At 45.6% G+C, this 23,476-nt stretch overlaps 3 protein-coding genes across 6 annotated transcripts; 2 read left to right on the forward strand and 1 right to left on the reverse strand.

Annotated features, from left to right (window-relative positions):
* Window positions 1-321: 321 nt before the first annotated feature.
* On the forward strand, window positions 322-2,359 carry LOC100833909. Of its 2 annotated transcripts, none has more exons than XM_003573905.3 (6): window positions 322-482; window positions 671-759; window positions 871-1,121; window positions 1,208-1,495; window positions 1,602-1,776; window positions 1,868-2,359. In XM_003573905.3, exons 2-6 carry the CDS (start codon window positions 703-705, stop codon window positions 2,006-2,008), a joined length of 912 nt encoding a protein of 303 aa, XP_003573953.1. In that variant the 5' UTR covers window positions 322-482; window positions 671-702; the 3' UTR covers window positions 2,009-2,359. The 2 variants fall into 2 exon arrangements, with proteins under 2 accessions (XP_003573953.1, XP_010233647.1); XM_010235345.2 differs by having other exon boundaries at window positions 323-482; window positions 688-759.
* Window positions 2,360-12,684: 10,325 nt separating this feature from the next.
* Window positions 12,685-15,580, forward strand: LOC106866445. Of its 2 annotated transcripts, XR_002964439.1 has the most exons (5): window positions 12,685-13,356; window positions 13,441-13,561; window positions 14,292-14,349; window positions 14,452-14,593; window positions 15,313-15,580. XR_002964439.1 is itself a non-coding variant. In XM_014900672.2 (4 exons), the coding sequence occupies exons 1-4, from the start codon at window positions 13,354-13,356 to the stop codon at window positions 15,365-15,367; spliced, it is 321 nt and encodes a 106-aa protein (XP_014756158.1). In that variant the 5' UTR covers window positions 12,705-13,353; the 3' UTR covers window positions 15,368-15,580. The 2 variants fall into 2 exon arrangements, 1 of the variants encoding a protein (XP_014756158.1); XM_014900672.2 differs by lacking the exon at window positions 14,292-14,349 and having other exon boundaries at window positions 12,705-13,356.
* Window positions 15,581-16,489: 909 nt separating this feature from the next.
* LOC106866345 lies at window positions 16,490-21,495 on the reverse strand. 2 transcript variants are annotated; one of them, XM_014900401.2, is made up of 8 exons: window positions 19,773-21,495; window positions 18,732-19,627; window positions 18,366-18,644; window positions 18,087-18,261; window positions 17,609-18,000; window positions 17,209-17,523; window positions 16,938-17,103; window positions 16,490-16,850 (listed from the first exon to the last, which is right to left on the reverse strand). In XM_014900401.2, exons 1-8 carry the CDS (start codon window positions 21,456-21,458, stop codon window positions 16,659-16,661), a joined length of 4,101 nt encoding a protein of 1,366 aa, XP_014755887.2. In that variant the 5' UTR covers window positions 21,459-21,495; the 3' UTR covers window positions 16,490-16,658. The 2 variants fall into 2 exon arrangements, with proteins under 2 accessions (XP_014755887.2, XP_024316284.1); XM_024460516.1 differs by lacking the exon at window positions 16,490-16,850 and having other exon boundaries at window positions 16,944-17,103; window positions 17,247-17,523.
* Between the last annotated feature and the right edge of the window lie 1,981 nt (window positions 21,496-23,476).

Genomic DNA, 23,476 nt, shown 5'->3' on the forward strand with positions numbered 1-23,476 from the left:
GCTCCGTTTTTCTGTCCGTGGGATGAAGTCTGACGCAGAATGCGTCTTCACGGACCAAAAAACGGACGTGGAAACAAATACGTCATCCTGCTGGACCGTGTTTTTGTCCGTTTAGACCTGAACGAACTACGCCGGTCCAGATGGATCGCCCCGCCAGAGTTGGCCTAACAACCGGCCGGCTCCATCGATGGAGAGCAACTCCCACGAGGCTTCCACCAAGCTGCTGTAGCTACCTGACTGGAAAGCGCGCGTCTCCACATGCTTTAAGTATTTTCTGACGCTCTGTCTATCTACATATAATAAGCGTACGCATAGTATATGGGCACGCGCTATACATGCACACTATAGCTAGCTAGCCTGACGAGATCTAGGCCGTCTGATAGTATATAAGCGTACGCATATATAGTATGGCCTCTCCTCGTTAGATCACTCTAGCTCCTCCTTGGCAACACTTTGAGCAAGAGCACACTTCTTCTGGCCAGGTGAGAGATCAGTTAATTAATTAATCCATATGCAATTTTCTCTAAGTACTGTCGATTAATGCATGGTCTAGCTAGTATTAGTTTGGAGTAGCACTAAGTATCCATGCATATAACTACTTAAGTATTTCCTTTCATTTTGTAAGCTGCTTATTTACTTATTCGCATTGATACTAAATTGACTGGTTCAGATCGAGTGACTCTTCAGGGGCCCGGGGAATTAATGGCGCCCTGGTGGACGAATCTCAAGAAACTGTTTCGTGAGCACGACTTAGAGAAGGTAATGTATATCGACATCTTATGGAGTGTACAGTAGTACTCGCTCGATCCTTTCCCTAAAGAAGGGCATTTTAGTTTTATTCTAAAAACTAAACAAGCCTCGTGTGTATAGAATGGAGAGTACGTCCCTGGAGAGCCGTTCCTAACAGAATATGAGCTCAAGAATGTAAGTCCACGTTGCCGGGATCTACATTCTTACTATCTGCAAGTGTTCCAACGTCAACAGGGTATAAATCTGTCCATCGAGCACCACCACTTCCATCATAGTGATGGTGCTCTTAGCATCACGGTGCCTTGGTCGGATTTGTGGAATTTATACAACCTCAAGGAGCTCAACGCCTCGCTTATGAGATGCTGGACATTGTAAGTATTGAGAATATTTGTCATTAGTTCAAACTACTTGCCGCTAAATAAAGCATCAAATTAACACATTTGTTTTCTTTCACTAGGCACCTCATCAAAATTTTCGAGGAAGAAGAATTTCCAATTGGGTTCATGGACCCACATTGGATGTCTGGTCAATCAATTGAGGCCGATCGGAATAAGAGCAGGAATTATGTGGCCGATGCACTGGCGGCACATACTCAACGGGGGAAAGAGATGATAATTGTTGCATACTACAGTGTTGAGTACGATCATTGTATCATGATCGCTATTTTTCCGTCCGAGAACAGTGTTAGTTACCTTGATTCCACGCAGGGTAACAACTGGAGCAATGTGGCGGAGTTCATAGATGAGTAAGTTACTCCGTACAATTCAACTTCTCTTCTTAAGTTTGTTCGCTTGCTAAACCCCTTCAAACATTCCAACTCCTGGCAATTAATTCTGTCAAAAATAACGTAGGGCATGGTCTCTCGCTCGTGATAAGAAAGGATTGGAATCCGGAAACCCCAAACTGTCCCACGACTTCGAGGGCATGTGTCTCCGAAAACAGGTATTGGTGGAATGTGGTTTCTCTGTATGCCATAAGATGTTGTCATTTGTCGAAAATATATTCGCTGAAGAAAAGATCACCAAGGTAAAGCTCTAATATTAGTTCTTAATTATTTTAGTTCATTTTCGCATAAAATCCTAGTCTCTCTGATTGTCTGATTAATTTTGACGACAAGACGATGTTGGTGGAGTGCGACATGAAGAAGATTAGGAACCAATTATGTGACTTCCTCATGGAAGAATTGGATGCCAGCAGTTCAGAACTCGTCACATCGAAGCTTGAAGAGTGTAGTCTCGCGTCCTCAATGAGCGAATAGGATGGCGCACCAACAGCCTGGCACGAGGCTCCGCGGAAGCGTTCTTTCCTATAAGGGGATCTCTATGTGGTGCCTTCTGTTGCAAATAAAATTGTACGTCGCGGCCCAGCTGGTGTGATGCTGCCGCGGCAGCATGCATTTCGTTGTTTTTTGTTTCCTGCATTTCAATTTCTGCCATGGTTGTTATGCGGCGGATCTTTTACTTTCACGAGAGCACGAATGTTGTGTGTGCCGTGCATGTAGAACTCGATTGCTCGCACGATTCGCCGTGGGATGGCACGGCCAGTCCGGATCGTGAGACGGGTTCTCTTGCTTATGAATAAATGAGAAACAACCCTCAAATGCAGCTAACAGTTCGCTGCGCCAAAACTCTCTTGTGTCCACTGTGAATCGCGCTGAGTTTTCTGTGTGAGTTCGCGAATTGGAGCTAACGAGTGTTATCAGAGCCACGGTTTTCTGATGACAGTGCCTGCACGAAGAATGACCTTTGTAAGCTAGTGAACAAAATTACAATGGGACACATCATGTCACATCAACGATTCAATTCACCTCCTGTGGGATTAGCAATATATATCATCCAGGTATTGACTCTTTCGACTCTCCAAAACAAGGGTTACGCCCAAACAACCTGGCGCATTTCCAAGCCGAACCCTCTTGGCTAATCTTGCGCAGGATGGCCAAGGCATCCGGAGATGCCCGGCCCATCAAACACGATGGCGTTCTTGTGTTTCCGGATACACTAGCCGGATGTGTACGTGTGTGACTTGTACAAGACTAGATAAACTCAGCTGAAGCGTGTGCATTGTGAATGCCGTGTGAGACGGATGTCACCGTGTGAGATGGTGCTGCACGCGAGCTGAAGAGAAGCCAAAACTGTCTGCACATCCAAGTCACCAAGTCCTTGATTCAGTTATACCTTGCCGATTGATTTGGTCAGGTTTGCTTATTAGTGGCTGCATGCATTAGAGTTAGTGGTGTGTGTGGCATAAGCTAGTCGACCCGGGCAGTTTGTTGCTCCGCGTCTAGGTGCGTAATAGCTATTCCCCGATACAAATTAATTGTCGCAGCTTTGTCTAAATACGATGTTTGACACGAAAAAATATAAAACATATATTTCTTTGTCGCACCGAGGAAATAGAATAATTGCGGGCGTGGCAGTATACATTCGTATACAAATAAATAAATGAGACAGTAAAACATAGGGAAAATATTTATTAATTCTCTTTTGAATTAAAAAAGTAAAATTGCCCACATGATTACAAATCTTATGCCATTGAGAATCATCTGACTTGAATCGGCGATTGCAGAGTTGCAATTTCCCGGGGACTCGCAAGTACAACCCGGTTAATTACATCTGCAGGATCAAGTCTGCAGAACACCTCCGATTAAGCTGCGATGATGGTCATCATGTGAAGTCAAGATGTTCTCCAGACATGTATGGGCGGCAAGAGTAGTCATGTAATGTGCCAAAGCCTTGACGGTCTTTTAGTGTGGAATATCCGGCTTGATAGCGGCGGAATTCATACAAGTCTCAAAGTGGTGATGAGGAGGGAGTAGTCCCCTCTGGACCTTGGGTCCATGGAAGTATCTTGATCTCTCTCTCTCTCTCATGACCCTAAACCATAAAATCACATGAGTTGCCGAACATGGTTATGATCACAGTTGTTATTTGTATTGGTGTAATCTTTGTCATGGTTTGATGTTATGAATTGCTTATTCTCATATTTGTCTCTTGATATTATTAATAGATACACATGTTTACCTTTCCTTGTTCCCTATGTTGCTTGGATATTAATATGGTGATGTGTGTATTAGGGAATCCGGCGGACGATTAGGTGGAAGTCTTGTACTTTGAATATCCTCTGTCTTTATAATGCTTGTATTTATTGCTTATGCCACTAGGGGTAAAAAGAATTGAAACTCCTCCCTTACCAAGTGACTAGATGGTACCCTTTGTGTGAGGTTGTGAATTTTAAACATCATGTTTCTTAAGTGCGTAATGTTGTGAATTTTACCAAGTTCGATCTCTTATCATGGAATATTGGTAGAATTTTAAACTAGGCGGACGGTTAGGTGGAAGTCCGTTGCCAAGTGCTTATGCCACTAGGGGTAAAAAGCTTGTCTAATACTCATACGCCTTGAATATTAGAGAGTAGTGTAAAAGCACTCTACCTACGAAACATGATGCCCATGTTAGTTTTATTCATAGTTAAAATCATTTCTAAGAAGTGCTAAGTATAACTGTCTTCTATGCTATTTTAGTGCCACCAAAATTATTAGAGAGTAGACAAGTGAACCCATGAACCCCGGGACCTCTTTAATCATTGTTATCAATCACTTTTATATTTATTTAGTATTTATTACCTTGCTGTCCGGATTTTACAATTATCCAAAGACCCAAATTAAAAATCCTTTCTAATTTATTACTTGCTTATTAGCTTCCCTATTACTTTAGTTATTGAGTGTATACTTTACTTTAATTTCAGTTTTTAGTTTATTTTTATTATTTATTTTGTGTCATATCATTGTGACCGACAACCACTTTGATATCTTGCTGGGGACACGAGATAGTTCCGTGACTGGACCTAGGAGGGCGAAGTTTGATTTCTTCACAAATCTTCCCAAGAATTCGATAATAAACCCCGAGTCACCTTTGTGGGAAAATACTGCTACTAGCTGCACACTCTGCGCTTGGAGTCGCAGCTATCAACGGCCCGCTCGGCAGCCCCAACAGATCTTGCCGTCTACATCCGGAAGGCGCTACCGGGTGCCGCGGTCGATCGAGGTCATACATTAACCAAGCGACAGATCGTGAGAAAATGACTAATTTACCCCTCCAAAGTGGGGGCCAGTATTCCCATGGATCTCTTATCATGGAATATTGGTAGAATTTGTCTTCTATTAAAGATACTCTCAAAAGCACAGATCATCCTCTTCTCGGTGCATTGATCGGATTAAAATAACTCCCGCGAAACAAACAAAAAAGTATGTGCTGCATCAATTAGCACGGGTGCTTAGCGCTCTGTTTAGCAAACCGCGATGGGCGGGTACAGAATAATTTTTGAATTCCTGGCCTCTCACTGCTGACACACGCTGCTAGCCCACTTGTTCTTTATCACCTTTTATCCCCCCTTGCGTATGGCTATTATCTTTTATTGACGAAAACAGTATGGCTATTATGACCGGTAAAAACTCAACCTATTTTGCAAGAAACTGTACTCCCTCCGTCACGTCACATATTAACTGACTCAACTTTCAACTTTGTCTAAATATGGACGTATCTACTATCTATATACTATCGGTAAAAACTCAACCTATTTTGTAAGAAATTGTACTCTCTCCGTCCCATATGAAGTGAGTCAATTTTGTCTAAATATGGATGTATTTATATACTTCCTCCTTTCGGAATTACTTCTCGAAATATTACATATATCTAGACGCTTTTTAAACATAAATACATCCATATTTAGGCAAATTTGAGACAAGTAATATTGGACGGAGAGAGTACTAAAATATGTCTAGACACATGTAATGTTATTTCACTTATTTCCGGACCGTGGAAGTAAAAAATACCATCTAACAAAATTACAGCGTCAAAAATGAGTCAGCCTCGCTGGCCGCGCCGTCTATTATTCTATTCCGCCTAGCAAAAGCAGATTCCATGCTGCCCGGAGAATAATGGTACAAGCCGCGGTCGATCGAGGTCATACATTAACCAAGCAACAGATCATGAGAAAATGACTAATTTACCCCTCCAAAGTGGGGGCCAGTATTCCCATGGATCTCTTATCATGGAATATTGGTAGAATTTGTCTTCTATTAAAGATACTCTCAAAAGCACAGATCATCCTCTTCTCGGTGCATTGATCGGATTAAAATAACTCCCGCGAAACAAACAGTCGTTCGTCGTCCTTGGGTATTTGCCGCTACCGATTTCATGTAATCTGAAATATATCTGAATTATATATATATATATAGAAGAGATAGATGGAAAGATACTTGCATGTCCAAGACATTGGAGAACAGTTTCTCACTCGATAATACAAATACACTGATCACCAAATTTGCAACGTCCTGGTTACACGGACATGATCGAACCAAATCCAACTTGACGTTGTATAATTAGCAGCTTGGAGGTGCAGAGTCGGCTTGCCAAGCTTGTTCCTTTTCCATTTCCGGGTTTTCCTTTGGAGGTGTGGAATCGGATTGCGATCCATGCTTGGTCCTTTTCCGTTTCCAGGCTTTCCTTTGGAGGTGCGGAATCGGGTTGCGACCAGGAAGTCGATTAATTGTCTTCTAAGAACATTTTCAGCAAGACCCCTAAACAAGATCCCTATCCCGTTTTAGGGCCGGAAGCAAAAAAACTTCTTCAACAGGACCTCTATTTGATCCCCTAAAATAGGGAGGCCCCTAGAATCCACTCTCAAGCCCCCGTTCCCAGGGGCTCTCCAAGGAAGCCCCTATTTTTGCCACGTCAGCCCAGCTCCTCCTCTTCTCTCCTCCTCACTCCTGTCTCTGTCCCTGCGCCACGACTGCCGCCGGCTACCTCCCAGGCCGTCACCGCCCGTCCCCCGCGCCCCCCGCCTTGCCTCCCCTGCGCTCGGCGGCGCTGGTGGCCGGCTCCTCCACTGCCTCCACCTCCCTCGACGCCGCCGGTCCACTCCCATGCCTCCACCCCACTGTCGTCGCGCCCTTCCCTGCCTCCACCCACTGTCGCTGCCTCCCTCGGCGCCGTGACGCCCCTCCCTGCCTTCACCCCCGTCGCCGCGCCCGTCCCCTGCCTCTGTTTGCGCCGCCGCCCTCAACGTTGCCACGCCCCTCTCCCTCCTCCGCCCCGACCATCCCCCGGCGGCATCGCAACCACAACCGCCTCGCTGCGCGTGGCAGAGCGTGCCTGCGCCTTGGCCGCCGCCGGACCGCCTGCCCGCCGTGCAGCTGGTCGGTCGTCGCCCGACCGCCGCGTCCTACTACCTCGGCCGACTACTACCTCAGGAAGAAGAAGATGAGAGGAGAAAATGACCCACTGACACACGGGTCCCACTAATCAGTGTAATACTAAGAATAAATAGGGGCAGATATTTAGGAGCTACTGCTGAAGATTGACCTGAAATAAGGGCTCAAAAATTTAGAGAAAAATCCCTAAACAAAATTTAGGGGTCTTGATTTAAGTGCTACTGCCGAAGATGCTCTAACCGTCTCGACGTGGCACACTCGCACTTATCCAACAATGCCTTATTGTAAGAAAAAAGAAGACTGTTCAAAGGCTAGGAGTGTGCCGTTTGTGGGCTGTACCATGTTGGGCTGCGGGAGTGGAGGTGCTATTCTGGGCCTGGATGGATGGGCTAGGCCGTTAGTAAACAATTACGTGGTCTGAATGAGTAATATACTCTGTATTATTTAGATGGGCCGGACCCGTGCTACAGCCCGGGCGCCCTTGCGCGTGCGAGCGTTGTTTTAAAGAAAAAATTGTTGGAAGATGATACTACGACTACTCGTATAATCTTCCAGGAGAACCAGGGACTTTGCTCGTCTAGCAAGCAAAGGAGGACGTCCCAAAGAAAAGAAAAGAAAAGCAACCAAAATGCGTGACAAAGAGAAAACATAAAGAAGGTTCTAGATGCTTCCCGGTCCAACGTGATGGAACACCGTTGACTGACAGTGACAGCAGCTAGGCTGATCCCACCTGTCAGCCACCAACAACTACCTGCCCCGTCCGTCCCCTTTGTCTCCTTCACTCATTCGTTGCTGGGTCCCTTTTTTGATTATTTATATTTATATAAGAGAAGAACTAACCCAAACCGAATCCGGTGCCTATCCTACCCCTCCTACCTCTGTCAGGCCGCTCCCCTACCTCATCTTCGTTCCGTCCATTCAAATGGCGCTGGGGCACCATCAAAGCATTTTCAACTAAGAAATATACGTGACAACCGTAGCCGAGTAAGAGCTACCAACCGGTTAATGGCGCCTTTACGACACCCGTCTTCCTCATGTCAGCTATGTCCATTCAAATAGCGCTGGTACACCATCTTCACTTTTTTCAACTCAGAAGGACGTGTTAACCAGTGCCGAGTAATGGCACTGCTGCACCGAGAAACAAGCCAAGGCTGGCGGGCATGCGTGCCGGTTCCCCATGCACCCTGCACTGCAACACGCCGCCGTGCACGCAGCGGCAAGGGATTCAATCCGCGTCCAATTGCCCACCCATGCATGCAAACCGATCCCTAGTTCTTCCCCTGCGTTATTTAAACCGATTATGGCCAGTTAACTTTGCCGCACCACTCTTACTACATCTACTTCATCTTACACGGCCACAACAAGCGATGCCACCATTGCAATGGCGTACAACGGCACGACGTGGATACCACCGCACACCACTCTGAAGCCCCTCTACCCCGCCGGCGTCCAGGTGCAGAGGACGCTGCGCGTGTGGACGATCTCACGCTGGAGAAACCCGTTCGAGTTTGCCAGGTTGTTCCTCCTGGCCGGCTTCAGGCACTTGGGCGCGGATGCCGCCCCCAACATGTTCCAACTGCAGCAGCTTCAGAACGCCGCCGGCATTAACACCGCTGTCATCGTCACCTTCGAGAACCCCTACGACGCGGCGTTCCTGCTTGGCCGTGTCTACTGGTGTGGGTGCAGAGTTCATCGCATTCACCCTCTACAACGTCTACACCGACAACGAGTTACACCGTGGCTGGCCAGATCCGGGCCACCAGCGCACTCTGGCTTACGCCGAGCCCCCGGCGGCGGCGCCCCAGCAGCCGGAGGAGCGGGAGCAGGATGCCCCGGTGGTGATCGAGTTCGATGGCGACGACTGATCGGCTACGTCATCTTGCATGCACTTCATGGCGTCCTACAAGGATGCATCTGTGTGTCCAAATGTGGCCCTATCATGGCATATCTACGAGTGCTAGAACTGTTCTGTTTCTGAATGCTTGCGATGCTTCTATACTTCTGTCTCGGCCCAGTTTGAGTGTTTCTTTTGTCTTCTTCATTTCATCTTAAATGAACAGGGCCCACTCTCTTTTCCGTTGCTTCCTCTCATGGCTATAAGCACATCATCTGCCTCAATCTACGCGGCAGCCCAAAACCTAGCCGTTCTTCTCCCCCTTCCCCAAACAAAAATGTGAAAGTACTTCCATTGCTCCGAAGGCAGTTCTTCCCCGGGCGGATCACCCGTCCGCCGTTCAGGGCGCCGTTCCCCTCTCTGCGGCGGGCGAGGCGGGAGTGGCGGTCACGGGGGACGTGGCAGCGCGTCCCCCGCCGGAGCCGGCGTAGGGAAAGGCACGGCCGGCGACAGCGGCCAAGGCATGAGCGGTGCCTCGGCAGACGATGACGCAGCCCGCCGACTTGCCCTCTCGGAGAGGGGGCGGAAGCGCGGGCTCCGCCGCCTTACGAACTGCAGGGGCCTCATCGGCCACAACGACGACTACATTGCCATCGACTCGGATCTGGACCAGATCGTCGAGGCGTCGAAGCTCACCGAGGTGGACGACGACATACGTCGTTACCGCAAAGATGACGTCAACCTCGACAACGCCACCAGTCGCTCAATCTCCGGCATCGATGACGTTGCCAAGGGCATCATCAACATCTCCAGTGACGATGAGTAGGAGTTCTGCGAAGGCCTCATTATTAGTATTAGTTTCTAGTCGCGCTAGATCCGAGTCCCGTATGAACTAGCTCTTTACGAACATGCTCTTCTACTATTCTTAGATCCTGTGTGTTAATGGAAGATGGGTTTTCTACTAATGAACTGTGGTATTTTAACACCTGTTAGTGAACGGGAGGATTGCGCGTCATCATATTACGTGTTCTGTGTAAAAACACGTTTTCTGAAATATACGCTTTAACTTGACCTGTTCTCCAGCTTCGAAGGCCGGATTTTCTCATATACGCTTCATATGAATACGCCTTCATTGTCCTACGGTACATTGTTGTCCTACGGAAGGCGGTTTTTCAGAACTCGCTTCTTAGGAATACGCCTTCGGTTTGTGTGTCCTACGGTACATTGTTGGTGGCTTTCCTGAAAACTGCTTCTTAGGATTACGCCTTCGGTGGCATGTCCTACTATACAGTTCAATACAACTTTCATTAGAACAAATCATAATCATTGCCCCGCATCAATTGCAAATCCATCCTCTGCTCAGCCCCCTAAATTAAGTGAACTGCTGAGCCCCCTAAATTAAGTGAACCCTCATCAATTCAGTACAAATTGATAGATTTATGATCGAACTGAAGAATCACATCCCCTTAAGGACAAAGAAAATCAACATCACTACAACGACACACACATAGAAGGCATCACGCATCATCATTTCCTGCTGCTTAAGCTTCACCAAGTTGCGCAGATTTGAATTAAGCATCTTCAGCTCCGCAGCAACTCCACTGGCGGTGGCATTTGCGACACCTTGCTGTTCTGCCCCAAACAACGAAGGGGAATCAACTTTCGGCAATGCCCAGCTGCTCAAATCCACCCCTTCGAACTGTAGCTTCTCGACGTACGCATCCAACCAAGAGAAGTAGCTGCATTTCTTCTAGATCTGGAGGGGGAAGGGGGCGAACCCTAATCGTGAACGGAACGGAAATGCCAAATTCGAGCCAAAAAAGCATGTTAGATGCAAAATCTAACCTTTCCTGGCTTCGGCCGGCTCTCGCACTTCACAAATTCGCGCCCATAGTTCCCGGTGTCCACCTTCTTGCATGTCAGCCGCACGAGCTGCTCCTCCCGCGGGCATTCGGTACAGCGGGTAAGGGGAACTGGACCGTATTGAGGCCAGGCGTGGGATGGAGAAGACGAGCTACCACGTGACATGGTTCTGGTCAACAAACGGCGCAGCCGCCGTGCAAGTCGTCCTCGTCGTCGCCGGAGAAGAGGGGGACGGAAAATAACGGGAAAAGAACAGGGGAAACAGTCACGCGAGTACGGTGTTGTTCCGGTCACGCTCATTCTTATGGGGCCAAGCGCCACGTGGAAATTATTTGGGGTCCTACCTGTAAGGGTTATTTCGTGCTCATCGTGCTGACCTGGATAAGTTGTCAGGCCCACCTGTCAGGTATCTGTTCTTTTCCTAAGCGGGGAGCTGTTGGACCCACCTGTCAGGTATCTGTTTTTTTCATAGCTGTCGTGGATAAGTTGTGAGCCCCACCCACATAATCAAACTCATACTCAATGAGCACAGGTAACGGCCCACCATCAATTTGCCCTTCCGCATCAAGGTCCAAAAGTGCTTCTCAGATATTTTCTCGCGCACGTTGTAGGCAGGATCCATTCACAGCGAAAGGAGCCTCGCGGGAGCGAATTCGCCTTTAAGGGATGGCCGAGGAGCTATTTTGCCGAGTGGATTTGCTCCATGTGCCCACAATTCCCCGACTGCCGTGCCGCCGCACAAGAGAAGTGCCTCCGCCGCCAACACGATACGCCTCCGCTGATACACGAATCGAGCCGCCAAGCTGGGATTTCACAAATCACGAAGAGCCCGTGACCCGCTCGCTGGCTGCCCAATTTGTATCCGAACAAATCGTGTCGCCTGCGCCGCCAAGCTCACCACAGATGCAGGTGACACTCTTCGCCGCCGCCAGTGGAACACGCTGATGGAATTTTATGAGTGAGCCCAACCACCAACGCCTCAACACCCGGAATCGCCGCCAGCAACCGTCAGACAACAGCCGTCGTCTGCCAAACTCGGGAGAGAGAGAGATCGGCAGATTTTTTTCTCGAGATGAGAAATCAACCTGGCTCTGATACCATGTGACACTCGATCCTCCACTACTCGATTGATATGTTACGGATCTGATACAGAGGGAGAATGTTCTTTGGGACCATGGTCCTGGTGCACCAGGGGCTCGATGACTGACATGTGGCACATGTGGATGCGTGCTAAAACCAGCCCGGCGCTAATCATCCAGCATTAGGGTTAACCATGGTACAAGATGCGGCTTGTACCATTATTCTCCGGGCAGCATGGAATCTGCTTTTGCTAGGGGGAATAGAATAATAGACCGCGCGGCCAGCGAGGCTGACTCATTTTTGACGCTGTAATTTTGTTAGACCGACATCGATGGTATTTTTTACTTCCACGGTCCGGAAATAACTGACATAACATTGCACGTGTCTAGACATATTTTAGTACTCCTTCCGTCCAATATTACTTGTCTCAAATTTGCCTAAATATGGATGTATTTATGTTTAAAAAGCGTCTAGATACATGTAATATTTCGAGAAGTAATTCTGAAAGGAGGAAGTATATAAATACATCCATATTTAGACAAAGTTGACTCACTTAATATGGGACGGAGAGAGTACAATTTCTTGCAAAATAGGTTGAGTTTTTACTGATAGTATATAGATAGTAGATACGTCCATATTTAAACAAAGTTGAAAGTTGAGTCACTTAATATGTGACGTGACGGAGGGAGTACAGTTTCTTGCAAAATAGGTTGAGTTTTTACCGATCATAATAGCCATACTGTTTTCGTCAATAAAAGATAATAGCCATACGCAAGGGGGGATAAAAGGTGATAAAAGAACAAGTGGGCTAGCAGCGTGTGTCAGCAGTGAGAGGCCAGGAATTCAAAAATTATTCTGTACCCGCCCATCGCGGTTTGCTAAACAGAGCGCTAAGCACCAGTGCTAATTGATGCAGCACATATCGCAAGGTGTCAGAGGTTTGTCCGGGATTCAAAAGGAACGGCGGATGGGGGGTGGTGCAGCGGAACCATGGTCCCAAAAGAAGGCTCTCGATACAGAGTCCTCAGCGTCACGCCGAGATGCAAGAATCCTTGGATCTAAAGTCCTTGGAGGAGAAAGGGAAAGGTATTCAGCTAAGCTGTTACAAATTAGGCTGAATCTTCTCTTTGGCGGCCCACTGAGCTCGCGCCAGCCTTCTAGCTTTCTTCTTCTCCAATCTTGCAACACCCTGCGTCCTTCTCCTCTGCTCAGCGTCCATGAATATCGTGACAAGGGTCGTTCAGGCGGACGCGAAGCCCGAAGATTCCTTCGCCGCATGGGTATGGCCTCCTTCTGCCTCATCCACTCCCGTGGCCAGCGCGCGGCGGCGGAGGAAAGGCCGGGACCTCCGTCCGGCGAGCTCCGTGGCGGCGAGCGCGATAAGGCCGGTGTTGTTTCGTAGTAGTGAGGCAGGCGAGGACATCCTGCAGCTTGTCCGGGGCGAGCCACTGTCGCGCCGCTCCATCCGGGTCCTGCCGGCGAGACACTACGCGAGCGCGAGCGGAGGCAGGCGAGGACCTACTCGACGGAGCGGCACTACACGCAAGACATCTAGGTTGCCGGCTGATTACTACCAGCGACCTATATCAGCACGGACACTGCGCAGTTCCGCCGCATGGTGCACGGGCCGACGACCTCGACCCCCTCTTCCTATTCCCCTTTTTTGCTTTTTTTTCTTATATCTTTTCAAATTTATCTCCAGGAGATGTGGAATGGATCTGTAGCGATGCAGGCTCTTGATTGGGATGTGTCTGCAAACATTTCGTGCTTGCAGTGCGGTTCCTCTACAAAGACTGGGATTCTGGTTTTTTTTTTTCTATCTGGTAAGTTTTTCTTGGATGAATCCTTCAATGATTTACTTCTTTCTCCTAGATTTGATCTCTGTCATCGGAGCAGAACAATGGAGTCTGAATCTTTATTTCGTTAATTAACTTTTGATGCCTCAGATGACAGTTACTGGAGTTTGTGCATCCATCGTTGTTCATCTTTGATAGAAGCTATAATTATCTGTACCATGTCTTATTTGGGTATTTTCATTTGTATATTAACACCTAACCTGGCATTGTAGTACTATTTGGTTGCTAGGTAATTTGTAATTGCTTGATTCAGCATCTAGAAACTGCAATGTATTATGCTTGGCATTTGAGGTTATTTTATTTATAGTATAATAAGAACAGAAGTAAAATTTTGCTAGTTTACCTCTACATGCAACCATGTGTTTGGATTTTGGATATGGCTATGTTACAGCTTAGTTTTCTGAACTTGAGATGGAGACAATGGGCTTACTCTGATATAAATTCACAAAGAAGCAAGATGGGAAGTAAAAATGGGCTTAGTTTACAGCTTAGTTACCTTGAATGTTGGTTCAGCTTCCTTTTGTCTTCTAACTTAAACTTAAGGCACCATTTAACATAAGGGAAAAATACAGCATTTCAAATATTCAACCCTATTATTCTTAAACTAATGCCCCTGCTGCTAATTCTTTGAAAACAATGAACATTGCCATACTAAATTTTACTTTTCACCTGATCACCTCAGAATTATTTTCTACAGAGAATTGGTGGAACTCACTCAAGGAAGGCCCCAAACTGTCTTTACTTGTTACTGAAATGTATAAATACAATAATTTGATTTGTTAAATATACGACAGTATCACATGTTTCTTATGTGCCTCAGATTGTGCATTGTACTGAGATCGCATCTCCTTTTTCAGCCAAGGTGCTCCAAGAAAGAGATATTCTTCCTTGCCAAGGAGCAAGTACAGAGCACGTTCAAGGACAGAGGAACCCTTTTATGAGAACCCATTTCCTGACTGCATTTGCTTGTCTGGGAAACATTTATGCGTTGCTGTATAGGTATGCACTGGCCTCTTGTGCTATGATACTAGACTAATTTGTTTGGAGTTACAATGCAGTGAATATTGTTTGAGTCCTGTAAATCTGTCATTTTGTGGATCACTTTTCTTCAATCATTGCTCTGGTGAACTACAGCAAAAGTAGGTGATGCATGTACATCTTATAGCTGAATAGTGTACAGTGTTATTATTTAGATCAGATTTAAACTAAATACTGAAGCTCCTAAAGAGTTACTCGTCCAAACGTGCCTTGAGATCAAAATTTTAAGATATTGGGAAGGGAAACTCCTACTTATCATAGAGTAAACTTATTTGGCCCAGCTTGCCTGTGAATATTGATTTAACCCCACTGCTTTCAGCAACTGTAGCATAGTGCATGTATATTGAGAATCATCTTGATGCCTTAACATGTGTCCTTTTTAGTTGTACTGTATGGACAATTGATCTTCGGCTACCACCGATAGACTGAACTTATTTTGTCCAGCTTGCCTATGAATATTGATCTAACCCTATTGCTTTCAGCAACTGTAGCATAGTGCATGAATATTGAGAACATCTTCATGCCTTACATGTCTCCTTTTAATTTTACTGTATGGAGAATTGATATTTGGCTGCTGCAGTATCTAATTGTCAGTTTGAATTATCAATTTGTTCTGTTAATTGAAAACTATTTTGCAGACTCTTTGTAATCTGATCTCGCAGTGTTTGTTATCTGCACAGGCCGAGGAAATGCTCATTGACTATCGAGATAGAGATGGAAGAGGAAGACCCATGAAGCCTTTGCTTTTATTTATGATTAACTAGTTTTTCTGTATTTTTTTTGCTGTATATATGATTTGACACCTTGGTGTCCCCTTTTCGGTATAATTGGGAGATTCTAGTATATCATGTTTCGTTATGGCTGTGATCCCTATTTGGATGGGATTGTAAGAGTGAATGGCGGATTGTTAATAATATATGTGTTGCATCAATTTTTGTTGTTCTAAAATTCTGTTGCATTATACCAATTTAATAACCATAGAAAATATTATTGCAATAACCACAAAACAACGTTTCTAATTCGGTGTGATGTTACTGCCACGGTTGCAATAACCAGAAAAGCAACGTTTCTAATTCGGTGTGATGTAACTATTGCCACGATCATTAGCTGATGCTGCATGTGATTGTGACAACGTTATATATTCCGTTGTGATAACCTTGAGCCAATAGCAACGTCATATATTTCATTGCGATATCCTTGAGCCTACAGCGATGTCACATCTTTTGTTGGGATATCCCATGACCCTATAGCGACTTGACGTCTTTGGTTGCCCTATGCTATCGCAAAGAAATATATATTTCCTTGCAAGATCCTCCTCGCCTATAGCTAGGTCTCACCGTTTTGGTTGCCCTATCCTATCGCGATGAAATATATTTTCTTGCCAATAACCATGTTTGCAACCAGCATACGTTGTTGCAGTTGCCGTTATAGCAACGGCACAAAACCCTTATGCAAGGCCAATGATGGTTGCTTCTACACACTATTTCAACGCCACCTTGGTTGCGAAAGGGCGTACGTTCTTGCATCGCCCGACAAAAAAGAGTTGAGATAACCTATCTCCTCGCAACCTTTACCTACGCCTCCCAACACTCGCGTTTTGTTGCGAGTGCTGACTATCACAACAAAAATGGGCTTATAGCAACGATTTTTCCCCGTGGCCCTAGGCGGAAAAATTAGTAGTGTAATCATGAGTATCTTCCAATACAAAAACAGTAGTACCAGTTTTATTTGCACATGAATTATATATCAATGGACTAATCGTTGGCAATGGCTTCGGCCGCTTTGCCAAAGGAAACAAATATAAACCATGCTATTTTCAGTTATAATATAAATATCTATTGCTGACAGCATAAAGCATTTGATAAAGCTATTTTCAGTTATAATTTTCAAACAATTTCATTACAACACACTATAAAGCATGCCCCGTGCTAGTTATTAGCAAAAATACAAACACACTGATAAGAAATCTGCAACGTGAACCAAATCCAACTCTACCCTGAATAATTGGAGGTGCAGAATTGTCTTGCTATTCTTGTTTCTTTTTAATTTTCAGGCTTTTCTTTGGAGGTTCAGAACTGGATTGCGATGCTTGTTCCTTTTCCATTGGAGGTGCAGAATTGGCTTGCGATGCCGGTTTGTTTTTCTCCGCTTTGATTTTCATGTCTAGGAACTTCTTTAATTGGCTACTAACCATCTCGGCGTCGCATGCCCCCAATTTCTAATCACCAAAAATAGACAGTTCAAATACTAGGATTTAATTAAATTTTTTAATTAAAATAACTAAGAACTAATATTGGAGCCTTACGACGGGAAACCCCTCCTTGTTGGCCAAAGTCCATTCGGCGATTAACAACATGTTATGGCATGCATAGTAACCACATTTCACAGTGTCCGTTTCCGTTTGTTGGTCACAATCGAAGCCGAAGTGGTGGGACAATTTAGGGCCATCAGCATGATCGAGGGCCCATGCCCTATGTGATTTTTCATAGAGTTATGCGGAGTTAGAAAGATTGAAGGGAAGAATTTAGCAATCGAACAAACTTTATGAAGAATTTGAATTGTACAGAGTAACTTACTGGTCGATGAACTTCTGCATTTTCTCCCAGTTGCGTACCTTTTTCTTGGAATCAAGGTAATAAACCTCGCTCGAGGACGGAATAATCGCGATTGTGATCCAATGATAGTAGTCGTTGTGTGCAAAAATTATGAACCGTTTGTCCTGTTGAACAACCAGCGCATCGGCCAGATAACGCAAGACTCGTACTTTAGCCCGTTCAGTCTCTTCTGATTGATTTTCCTTAGAACCGCCCTCAATTGTTTGATAAGACATCACATGTGGGTCCAAGAAGCCAATTTCAATTTGTTCTTTGCGGCATTTTTCGATGAGGTGCCTGGTGAAAGGAAATAAATGTGTTAATTAGATGTTGCATTTAGCGGTAAGTAGTTGGAATCATGACAAAGGTTCTTAATACTTACACTGTCCAGCATCTCATAAGAGAGGCGTCGAGCACCTTGAGGTTGTTTAAATTACACAAGTCCGACCGAAACACCGTGATGTCAATACCTTTGTCACTATGATCGAAACCTAGGTGCTCTGTAGAGAAGGCTATATCCTCTTCTGGGATTCTGTACGAGTCATCCTCTGTTTCTTTATCCAGTGCTGGTGGTGCGTCATTCTTGTCCTCCGCGAAACTGTTCTTGAACTTAGCATAGTTGCTACTAAATTTTCCATTTCCCCTTTCCGACTTATTTGGGGAGAAGTCAGGAGTTGATCCAAAAGAACGTGGCGCATGCATGGCATCCAATTCATCCATGAAGAAGTCACACAATTGGTTTCTAATCTCCTTCATGTCACAGTTCCCCGACATCTTATCGACAAAAGTAGACACTTTAGAGACTAGGATTTTATGACAAAATGAATTAAAATAATTAAGAACTAATATTAGAGCCTCACCTGGCCAAGGTTTTTCCAAGGCAAATTACATTCGACGAATGACAACATCTTATGGCATGCATAGTAACCACATTCCACCAAGACCTGTTCTCCGGAACAGATATAATCAAAGGAGTGGGACAATTTACAGTTTTTGGATTTTAGTCCTTTCTCATCACGAGCGAGTGACCATGCCCTACATGTTTTTTCACGGGATTGACCGGAGTTAGAAAGTGTGAACGGAATTTAGCAATAATCGAACAAACTTCAGAACAAATTGAATTGTGTGGAGTAACTTACTCATCAATGAACTCGGTGAGTTTCTTCCAATCTTGACCCTTTATGCAATCAAAGTAAGTAACTCTGCTACGAAACGGAGAAAGGGCGATTGTGATCCAATGACTGTACTCAACACTGTAGTGTGCAACAAGTATGATATCTTTTTCCCAGTGAGCCACCAGTGCATTGACCACATAATTCTTGATCTTCTGATCAGCCTCAATTGATTGACCAGACATCAAATCTGGGTCCATGAAGCCAATTGGAATTCCTTCATCCTCGCATTTTCTGAAGAGGTGCCTAGTGAAAGGAAATGATGTGTCAATTAGATATTGCATTTAGCGGCAAGTAGTTCGAACCATCGTCACAAAGATTCTCAATACTTACAATGTCCAGCATCTCATGAGGGAGGCATTGAGCTCCTTGAAGCTGTATAAATTCCACAAGTCCGACCAAGGCACCATGATCTGAAGATCACCATCACTAAGATTGAAATGGTGGTGCTTGATGGACAAGTTTATACCTGGCTGACTCCGGAACACTCGCAGACAGTAAGAATGTAGTTTCTGGCAAGGCCAACTTATATTCTTGATCTCATCTTCTGTTAGGAACGGCTCTACAGGGTTGTATTTCCGTTTTGGTGCCCAACTCTTGTCCTTGGCTGGCAGTTTTCTTGAATGTAGTTTTGGCTTCACTGGTTTCCTTTTGGCCTTCCATCTGCCCTTTTCCGATGACTTCTTTGGGGAGGAGAACAGAGTTGATGCAGGAGAATGCAGCGCAGCCATGTCAGCCAATTCTTTCACGAGGGACGCGAGAGTACAACCTTCAAGCTTCGATGTGAATTCAGAGTTGCTGGTGGCGCAGCGGAAAACCATGGAGTAGTCAAGATCCCTCATCTTGGTGGAAGCAGCGGAGAGTTCCACTATGAAGCTGTTAATGCCCTCTTTTTGGACAAACCTGAAGGTGCCGCTGTGCCTCATCAATGATATGAGCAGCTTACTGATAACCTTGAAGAGTACCAGGTTTTGGACCGTGGGGTGGTTATGGCTTAGTGTTGTTTTTACTACCATCTCCTTGAGCTTGTTTTGGTGGGCAACCTCGAGCCAATGAAGACCCAAGTCGGTGACGAACGTGTCATAGATTGTGCCATAAAGGGAAAACAAGGATGATAGCAAGGTCGTTGCTGGTCTAACTGGTTGCAGCAGGACGGCTCTGGGTACGTTTTGCTCGTGGTTGTTTGGTGGATGAGATGTGGGTAAACAAGAATTTATTTGTTCAGTCACCTGCAATGAATTTAGCAAATTAATATTAATTGGTACAGTCTGGAAGAGGTTATAGTTTAAGTACAAAGAATAAAACAAATGCGAAGGTTCATTAGTAGTAATACGTAGCTATACTAAGTATATCGATCTGACAAGGATTAATTACCATGGGCATGGCATCGGTCATTGTTTTCTTTAGCTTTGCATGGTATCGGCCATCATCCTTGGTGCAATGAGTACATAGATGCTCGAGGATTTCAGCCGCGTGTTGTCTGCATGTCTTGTTTTCGTCAGGTCGGACAAGTACTTGAACGAGACCACGAACCTCCTGAATATGAACAACTTCACCACGGGAAGAGAGCAGAGACAGTCCTTCTCCTGCATATGCTCTCATGGAGCTGCTATACTTGCCAGCGTGAGTGAAGATACTCACCAGCATTCTCACAAAACCATATCTGCTGCTGTTGCTGCTTTGTTTTTGGGTTACATCATCTCTTCTGCTGCTTTGTTTTTTGGTATCCATGCACAGTCGTGTGAGAATGTGAATGGCGCGTCCCTTGAGCTCTTCTTTGCATGCATTACAGTTGAGGATCATCCAGAGAGTGCTGATTGCTTGTTTGCAGCTGGAGATTTCATCCCGTAGCTTGATACTGATTTCTCCCAGATCATCGGCCGTGAATAACAACTGGGCCATCACTTGCATTGATCCATCTACTATGTCGGACCATACTACACCATGCCGAAGGGTGGTGTTGTGGAGGAGGTCTGAGGCAACAGGCGCCATGATCTTGGTGAGAAGACCTGGGGTGTCGCTCATAACTCTACAGTTGTTCCCGTCAGCTGCAAGCCTCCGGAGGATACGCAGGCCACACAGCAAGAGCTCCTTGTAGTCCTTCTTCACAGGTTTGCTGGCTGCTGAAGGACCAAGCTCTAGTATCCAGTGTTTCTCAAATTCATCGTATAGACAGTCTCGGACGTATGGCTCGGCTATACTGTATTCTTCTAGCGTCCCGATGAGGGAAGATATGTGTTGGATCCCCATGGGGAACTGCTCCAAACTGATGCTGCATGCAAGGCGCTCCACGATCTTGGCTGCCTGGTTCCTCGTCTCACGGTCATGTGCACCTCTTGGATTCAGAGTCTCCAGCAGTTTCTGGAGTACTTGTTCGGAGGAGGATGCAGACACAACCAGATGTTTCAGCAGCATATGTTGCCCTCTGGCAATGTCCCGTTGCTCGCGGTAGTCCTCACTCTCCTTGCCACCATCTTCTTCCTCCGCCTTGTGGTTCTTCTCTGCGATGCATATGGCCGTGTACAAGGTCTGCACCCCCTGAATGCAGTCAGCAGGTGAGTCGGAACCGATCATGTCCACTGCATGTGTGATGAGGTTCCTTCCTTGCACAAATGTTGGGTCCTTCTCGCACCCCCTCTTTGTTTCACTCATGTACTTGTAAACTAGTTGGATTTCCGAGTCGTCACGATCATCAGTGGCGACTCGCTTAGCCAATGTCTTCCTGGAGCAACGCAGTATCCACCTAAAGCAGAAGATGAAACATTGTACCAGGGCAATGCAGTACAAGGTATTCAGCGACGGCACCAGGTTTGCTTCTCTATCGTTACTGGACATGTCCTGGAAATCCTGCTGTATCAGACGCCACAGTGAAAGCAGTCCGGATATGAGTATCCCAGCCAAGTAGACAAGCGCCAGAGGGAGCAACATTACGCCAAACAACACCCCTTGAACTGCCACCAGAACAGCTGCCAACCAAAAGCGTGGCATTGAATTCCGAGCACGTCCGCCAACCACGCACGAACAAACGCCCATAACCAAGCCAGTGCCTGCTTTCTTCATATATCTTAGTTTTTCATTCGTACTAACATCGAAGATCCTGTTGGACATTTCATTAATTTCCAGTTAGATTGATTAACGGAAATATATGCACGCGCGTCACAATTGAATTGCATTCGTAAGAAGTTTCAAGCTAGCTAAGCCATCACTTCTTCCATGCACCCTATACCTATCTGTCCATCTATGTGACGACGAACCGAAAGGGAGGGAGGAACAGCTGGTAGTACACTCTCTCATCACCTGCTGTACATTCTCTTGGGTTGCGTAAGTATGGGAGCAATTATAACGACAGAACGCTTGCACGTGCATGTTTGAATTAATTAATAGATCGGCCAGTGCGGCAAGAGGTTTGGCCCCGCACGCGACTGAGGGTATCTCGTCGTCTGAGATCTCAGGCACAAAGGCGTTCCTAATGGTATTTAGTTTTTTCCGATAATAAATACCAAAAAACTCTTCCACGCTCGTCCGCGCGGTGCGGACAATTTCCGACCGCGCATGCAGTTTCGCTCGCTTTCTCAGGGCAACTCCAGCGGGGAGATCCATTTTGTATCCGTTTGGCCAAACGGATTCCCCAATCCACTTTTGGGTCTGCCACTGCCCCAGCAAGGCCACTTATTTGGTTTGCTTTATTACTCATGGACATGCGGGCCAGTGGAGGAAAAAGGTGGCAGGCGCGGACAAACTCACTGCAAAAACGACCGTTCGCCACGATCCAAGCAAAAAATGGGTCGCCCCGCTAGAGATGGCCTCACAAGGACGGAGACGGGGGGAGGGGGGGAGGCGATGCTTTACTTAATAGATCACTTAAAGATAGGTGAAGTCTTTAATTTCGAAACCCCCCCTCACCCCCACACCAATTTCAACTCGCCTCCCAATTTCAATTCGCCTTCCTCGTGTCGAATTACTTGCTCCGTACCTGTGGCCTCAATTCCTTGCTTTTCAAACCCGCACATGGGTGGACCACAGCGCGCCGGACGTTGGGAGCGACAGCTGCTCCACGGATTGAAAAAAGAAGCAATGGCATGCACATTGAAAGCGACAGCCCTGCTGCATGTCTATTTTTCTTTTGCTGAGACGCCCTGCTGCATGTTGAAAGTGACATTTGTCCTACCATAAGCCATACCTGTTGCTAAATTAATTGGCCGGTCGATCACGGCTTCATCTTTTGCGCAAAAATAAATGCTCATCCAAATTTTTGTCCGGAATTTTGCACTGGAGTTTTGAACTCTTTGTCGAAAGTTTTAGAAGTTCTTTTAGAGAATTTTGAAGGTTCATCTAGAAAAACAAAGTCCGTTCCAAAATGTTAAAAGGTTCGTCTATAAAATTTAAAAGTTTCTCTAGAGATTTTGAAAGTTTGTCTATTTTCTAAAAGTTCTTTGGGAAAATTTGAAATGATTCTCTCATAAAGTTTTGAAAGTTAGTTTAGAAGTTTTTGAAAGTTCACCTAGAAAAACTTAAAAGTCCGTTCGAAAATGTTAAAAGATCTGTATAGAAAATTTAAAAGTTTGTCTAGAAATTTTTAAAGTTCATCTATTTATTTAATAGTTCTCTGGGCTCACGAGCTTCTCATAGAACTAAAAATTGAAATTTCTATGTCTAGATTTTAAAAGTTTGTAAAAAACTTTAGCCTTTAAAATTTTAATATCTGTCATGAAGGACATAAAAAGTTTGTTATAGGACTTTGAAAACCTCACCGATATGATTTGAAAGCGTGTAGCATTTTCGATTGAAAGTGGTGCCACCCGTGTAATCCTTGAAAACCAGTCTCCCAAAAAGGGAAAAAAAAACTAAATCCCAACAGCAGAACATTTCTGTAGTACAAAAGAAAGAAAAAAAGGAAAAAGAGAGGAAAGGCCCGACTAGGCCTGTTAGTCATTGGGCTGCCAGTCTGGTACGAGGCTGAGCGCGGTAGAGGCCGGGCGTCGGACGAGAGAGAGCGCGGGACAAGAAAGACAGACAAAAAGGGGAAATAGGAATGAAACGGAGCGTCACGCGGCAGATTTGCCAGTTCGGACAGCTCC

Source organism: Brachypodium distachyon, chromosome 3, assembly GCF_000005505.3.
Source record: "Brachypodium distachyon strain Bd21 chromosome 3, Brachypodium_distachyon_v3.0, whole genome shotgun sequence".
NCBI lineage: Eukaryota > Viridiplantae > Streptophyta > Magnoliopsida > Poales > Poaceae > Brachypodium > Brachypodium distachyon.

Excerpts from the sequence above, each read along its gene's own strand:
- LOC100833909 (XM_003573905.3), top strand. The coding sequence starts at position 703 with ATGGCGCCCTGGTGGACGAATCTCAAGAAACTGTTTCGTGAGCACGAC. Across the intron at positions 760-870 it reads GTGAGCACGACTTAGAGAAG|AATGGAGAGTACGTCCCTGG; the intron begins GTAATGTATATC and ends TCGTGTGTATAG. Across the intron at positions 1,122-1,207 it reads CTTATGAGATGCTGGACATT|GCACCTCATCAAAATTTTCG; the intron begins GTAAGTATTGAG and ends TTCTTTCACTAG.
- LOC106866445 (XM_014900672.2), top strand. Across the intron at positions 13,562-14,451 it reads GGTTTTTTTTTTTCTATCTG|CCAAGGTGCTCCAAGAAAGA; the intron begins GTAAGTTTTTCT and ends CTCCTTTTTCAG. Across the intron at positions 14,594-15,312 it reads ATTTATGCGTTGCTGTATAG|GCCGAGGAAATGCTCATTGA; the intron begins GTATGCACTGGC and ends TTATCTGCACAG.
- LOC106866345 (XM_014900401.2), bottom strand. The coding sequence starts at position 21,458 with ATGAAGAAAGCAGGCACTGGCTTGGTTATGGGCGTTTGTTCGTGCGTG. Across the intron at positions 18,262-18,365 it reads CTCACCGAGTTCATTGATGA|GGCATGGTCACTCGCTCGTG; the intron begins GTAAGTTACTCC and ends AAAAACATGTAG. Across the intron at positions 17,104-17,208 it reads ATGCAGAAGTTCATCGACCA|GGCATGGGCCCTCGATCATG; the intron begins GTAAGTTACTCT and ends AAAATCACATAG.